At 33.4% G+C, this 5,117-nt stretch overlaps 1 protein-coding gene across 4 annotated transcripts; it reads left to right on the plus strand.

Moving 5' to 3' along the window:
- The first annotated feature begins 1,366 nt into the window (after positions 1–1,366).
- LOC107458067 (eukaryotic translation initiation factor 2 subunit beta) lies at positions 1,367–4,883 on the plus strand. 4 transcript variants are annotated; one of them, XM_016076279.3, is made up of 10 exons: positions 1,367–1,523; positions 1,948–1,997; positions 2,131–2,245; positions 2,332–2,405; positions 2,543–2,597; positions 2,729–2,817; positions 3,600–3,745; positions 4,163–4,305; positions 4,422–4,507; positions 4,613–4,883. In XM_016076279.3, the coding sequence occupies exons 2-10, from the start codon at positions 1,953–1,955 to the stop codon at positions 4,688–4,690; spliced, it is 831 nt and encodes a 276-aa protein (XP_015931765.1). In that variant the 5' UTR covers positions 1,367–1,523; positions 1,948–1,952; the 3' UTR covers positions 4,691–4,883. The 4 variants fall into 4 exon arrangements, with proteins under 4 accessions (XP_015931765.1, XP_015931767.1, XP_015931766.1 ...); XM_016076281.3 differs by having other exon boundaries at positions 2,350–2,405; XM_016076280.3 differs by having other exon boundaries at positions 2,134–2,245.
- Positions 4,884–5,117: the final 234 nt, after the last annotated feature.

Here is a 5,117-nt window from a genome sequence, read left to right on the forward strand (position 1 = left end):
AACAATTCAACTATCTTCATGTGCTCCATCATCATCTTTCGATCTCCGTGTATCGTCTCAGTCTCAGCACTGGTAAATCTCTCTTTCAAGACTCCACATGCATTGCATACTAGTGTGCCATTCTTAGAGCATTCCTCCACCCCAACTGATTCTTCATTAGTTTCGTCCATCCACTGAAAATAACGGCACCCAGTGTTCTTCGTCTGCCAAGCACAAAAGCCATTCATCAAGCTCAATTCTCAATAGGGGAACAAATGAAGTAGAAAGTTCATACATACATTTCACAAAGGACACCTGAAAAATCATCTTCCTGGGTTTCTCCTCATCTTTGACTTCAATGTTATCACCTGAAGACGACAAAAGCATGTCCAGTCATAGGGCTTGCTTCCATGTTTTTCAAGTCCTTCAGAACTACTATTTTCTATTGACTGTGTCCTTCGATTATTATTAGACATGCCTCTGCTTCTACCATGCATGACAATGGTTAGGGTTTTGCTTTCTGGTGAAATTGGGAAAAACTTTCTCTCTCAATTCCATATAAAGGAGAAAAGGGATTGAAACCCTTAACGGATGCCACGTTGAAATTTCGTCTGTGACATCACCAAGTTTCATTAACCAGAGAAGGATTCTCCTCACAGTTGGACAGATTTGTAGCGTTTTTAAAATTTTTGAAAGTATAATTATCGTTAACAAATATTAGAATTATTATTGTCGACATTTTACAAATTTAGAGGCATAATTAATAATTTAATCTATTATAAAATAGTGTATTATTTATACTATATATATAATGAAAATATAAAAAGAGTTAGCATATAATTTTTTTAAATATCATTTAATATATATAATTCATTAAAAAATCTGTTTTCAAGACTAATTTTTTTATTATTTTTACACATTTAATAAATAAAAAATAAATAAATTTCCAATAATATATTATTGATATGTTAGTAAATGTAATTATAAAATAATAAAAAAATTAATCTAATTTATTATACAATGCTATATTTAAATTAATCAAAAAAAAATGTTAAAAATATTTTTTAAATTATGTTATTATACATAAATTCCTAATCCTTTTATAAAAAAAAATTTAATCGTACATTTTAAATTATAAATTCTAATCTTAAATTCTAGAAAAAAAACTTTTAAAATTAAAACAGAAAAAAGATATTTTCACATAAAAATAAATAATAACACAAAATTTTATCCCACTAAATAAAATTGACTACATAAATTACACTACGCTATTAAATTAAAAAATAAATCTTCTAATTTTTTTCTTAATATTTTATCAAGTGTGATATTTTATTATTTAAAATATTTTCTAAAAAATGAAAACATAAAAAAAGGGGGAAAAAATAAAAGAAAAGGGGCAACGCACCGTTTTAGAGCGGAAAGAAGGGTTTTGGATTTTGGTCACGCAGCACAACCAACCATCATCATCATCTTCATTTCAGGGATTCGACTATCTTTGCTACATTCTATTCTTCACCATTTTGCATTTCTCTTTGCTTTATCAGGTTAGAATATTACTTCCATATTTTTCTGTCTTTTTCTCATTTGCTTGGTGAAGTTCGTACTAAATCCATGCTACTATGATTTTGCTCAAAATCGAAGCTTAATTTGATTTTGTTCAGGGTTACTTGTGCAGGATTTGATTTAGGTGGCTATCGTTGTTGTTCGAAAGTAGTTTATGAAGTTTTAGCCTTTAAATTTAAGCTTTTGATTTGGTATCGTTTTACCTGTGTAGTAAAACATATAACATGTAATTTGATTGTTATAAAATTCAATCAGTGCGGTTATGGCATTGCCGTTATTTGTTCTTAAGAAATTTTCCCCTTCTATGAGTTGTTGATCAAGATTATTTTGCTGATGTTTTTTAAAGTAATATTTTCCTTTAACTTAGGCTAATCATATACTAATGTTGCTTTCCATGTATTGCAGCAATTATGGCAGATGAAACACAAAATGATTTGAAGGAGGAGGTTTCGGAAGTAAGTTTATTTTCCCTTCTGTTTTTATAAGATGCCATTTTTTTATAATGTTGTAATGCATGATTTGTGGTATTTTAGTTTGCCGAAATAGTAATATAACTACTATCTTCTGATTCTCAAAAATTCTAAATAGCAGATTGCACCATTTGATCCTAGTAAGAAGAAGAAGAAGAAGAAAATCACCATTTTGGATCCTGCTGATGATGATTCAGTAGACAAGTTGACTGACAAGACAGAAAACCTGTCAGGTATGTGAATTAAAACAAACGATTTCTTTTCATGACTTTCGCATTCAATGCTGTCGTAAAATTGTGGTTTGCATTGCTGGTTTTAGTTAGCTCTTCATTTGCAGTTTCTGATGGGGTTGAGACTTCCTTTTCTGGTTTGAAGAAGAAGAAGAAGAAGCCTGTAAGTCATATAAGCTGTACATTTAGTTATAGTTATTTCTATTTATATTTATTTCCCTGTCAAATACTTCAAGCATCTGTTGTACCTAGTTCTTTGTTGGAAAAAGGATGAGAAATGATGTTTCTTGTTTATCGTAGGTTGAAATCAGTAACTTGATTGATGAGAGTGGAGATGCAAATGAAGATTTAGATGGTAAGTGGTTGAACATGTGTATAGAAGTTCCATGTTCTAAATAATGAACTCCATGTTGATCTGTCTTAAAGTATTCCGTTGAGGGAAGTAAACTGAATATTGGGTATTTGATATATTTCATTGTCCTTTAGATCATGCTGAAGATGATGAAGGAGAAGGGATTTCTTTGCAGCATCGATATCCTTGGGATGGGACTGATCGTGATTATGAGTATGAGGAGGTATGCCATATTTAACATGCTTTCTGCTATACTCTAACTTCACCTTTGAAATATCATTGGAAAAACTTCATTTCTGATTCAACAAAAGCATATTCGTCACTTCAAGCTTTGACACAGTCAAGTAGTAACCAGGGTGGAGATCCAGTGAAGGTGATTCCCTATCCCTATCTCTATCTGTCTAACTAAAGTTAGGGATGCAGCAAGTGGAACTAAAGCTTGTTTATGGAATAGGAGTCAGCCAGGTGATAGGACTATAGGGCTTATATGGGTCCTGGGAGAGACCTATGAATTTCTGTTGTTTATATCTGTATAACATAGTTCCAAAAGTGTTTGTGAAGTGGTTTTAGTCATCATACATGATTTTGATTATTTATCCTGTGGTTTTTGTGGGTTCCCCTTTCAATTGGCTGAATAGACCATGTTCAAGGATTTTAATAGGCCTAATACGTTAAACTCTTTAATGGGCTTCAAATTCTGAAGATGGAAGCATGTATTAAACAATTTACACAGCTCACTTGAATATCTGGTTTTATAGGTTTTCAACGAGACACATTTATTGGTGCTTTATTCTTGTTAGATCAATGGTGTGTGTCTTGTGCTTGAATTCGTATAAGAGGCTATAAATTTTGACATGGTGTCTCAAAGTAAAAAATCTGTGAAATATTAACATAAGTGTTTTTTATTTCTGTCCACAGTTTTCTGCGTTTACCTGGATGACCTGTTTTGAATTCTTTCCCCTCCAGGATTTATTCCCCCTCTTCATTTTTAGTTTGGTTGTGCAGCTTCTTGGCAGGGTGTTTAACATTCTAAGAGAGAATAATCCTGAACTTGCTGGAGATCGACGGAGGACAGTTATGAGGCCACCTCAAGTTCTTCGTGAGGGGACAAAGAAAACTGTGTTCGTGAATTTTATGGATCTATGCAAAACGTATGTTAAATATTGTATGTGTCACTGTTTAAGCACACACTTATCTTGTGTCCACATGCACAGACATTCTGGATTTCCACGGCATATCTTAATTTCTAGGAATAGTTGTCGACTGATTTATCTTAGAGCCTAACAACTCTCTGCAGTACCCCTTTTAAAACGTTTTTTGTTTCTTTGAGATTATATTTTTTTAAATGCATGAATCCAGAACTCTCATCCTAGGGTATGAAAGCTTGCATAATGAAAAAAATTAACACATTTCTATTTAGCTAGTTAGGGTTACCACTTTTTGAATCTTCTATTCACGTGAAGACTGGAATCCTCCTCCCTGTCTTGTTAAGATGACGTTCTGAATAACAAACTATTTTTCATCATCCCTCGTTCCCAATTTTGATATACTGCGACCCAATCTTTTAGGATGCATCGGCAGCCAGACCACGTCATGGCTTTCTTGCTTGCCGAATTGGGTACAAGTGGATCCCTAGACGGACAACAGAGATTGGTTGTGAAGGGAAGGTTTGCCCCAAAGAACTTTGAAGGAATTCTGCGACGCTATATCAGTGAGTACCTTTCTTTATTATGTAATTAATAAGCAGGAAAATCCCCATGATGTGTTATATTGTTCTTGTTTGATTCTGGCCATTTATTGAAGATTGTATAACATTCTTTCTCCCAGATGAATATGTCATTTGCCTCGGATGCAAGAGTCCAGACACTATACTTTCAAAGGAAAACCGTCTGTTCTTTCTCCGTTGCGAGAAGGTGAATTTCTCCATTTACTTCTTGCAAAATGCCTAACTTATGTTACAACATTGAAGTTCAGGATTCTTGCTGTTATATTGGATAATGTTTGTTCATTGTTTACAGTGTGGATCTGGAAGATCGGTTGCTCCTATCAAGGCTGGTTTTGTTGCTCGCGTTGGCCGTAGGAGCACAGGAACATGATTTGCTCCTAGTTTTTATCCTCTCGTTCCAACTAGTTGCAGTAATGTAACTTTTCAAAAATTTTCCGTCTGTGTATTGGTATTCGGGAGAGTACTCTACATAATTTTGTGTAACGCATCTTTTCTTGGTTAACTTGAAAAAAACAAAGAAAATTTCTTAGTCATGGATATTTTTAATTCGGTCGAATTACACATCCAAGTGTTTTTGACAACTAAGTCCAACCAAATTGGTTCAAAGTTCAAACTCAACAAAAATCACTCTCATCATCCTAACGTGTATACATGTGCGTTTCAATAACGCAAAACGTATTTTTCTTCGTCTTTGTGTTCTTTCTTCTTTGCGTCTTTTTCGCTTTTCTCCTTTTTCGTCTTTGTATTCCTTCTTCTTTTTTGCTTTTCTCCTTTTTCTTTGATACGTGCTTCAAATG

The sequence above is a fragment of the Arachis duranensis genome, chromosome 7, assembly GCF_000817695.3.
Source record: "Arachis duranensis cultivar V14167 chromosome 7, aradu.V14167.gnm2.J7QH, whole genome shotgun sequence".
Taxonomy (NCBI): Eukaryota; Viridiplantae; Streptophyta; class Magnoliopsida; order Fabales; family Fabaceae; genus Arachis; species Arachis duranensis.

Bases quoted from the DNA above. Each gene is read 5' to 3' on its own strand.
- LOC107458067 (XM_016076279.3), top strand. From the start codon at position 1,953: ATGGCAGATGAAACACAAAATGATTTGAAGGAGGAGGTTTCGGAA. The intron at 2,246-2,331 runs GTATGTGAATTA...TGCTGGTTTTAG, and splicing joins CAAGACAGAAAACCTGTCAG to TTAGCTCTTCATTTGCAGTT. The intron at 3,746-4,162 runs GTATGTTAAATA...CCAATCTTTTAG, and splicing joins TTTATGGATCTATGCAAAAC to GATGCATCGGCAGCCAGACC.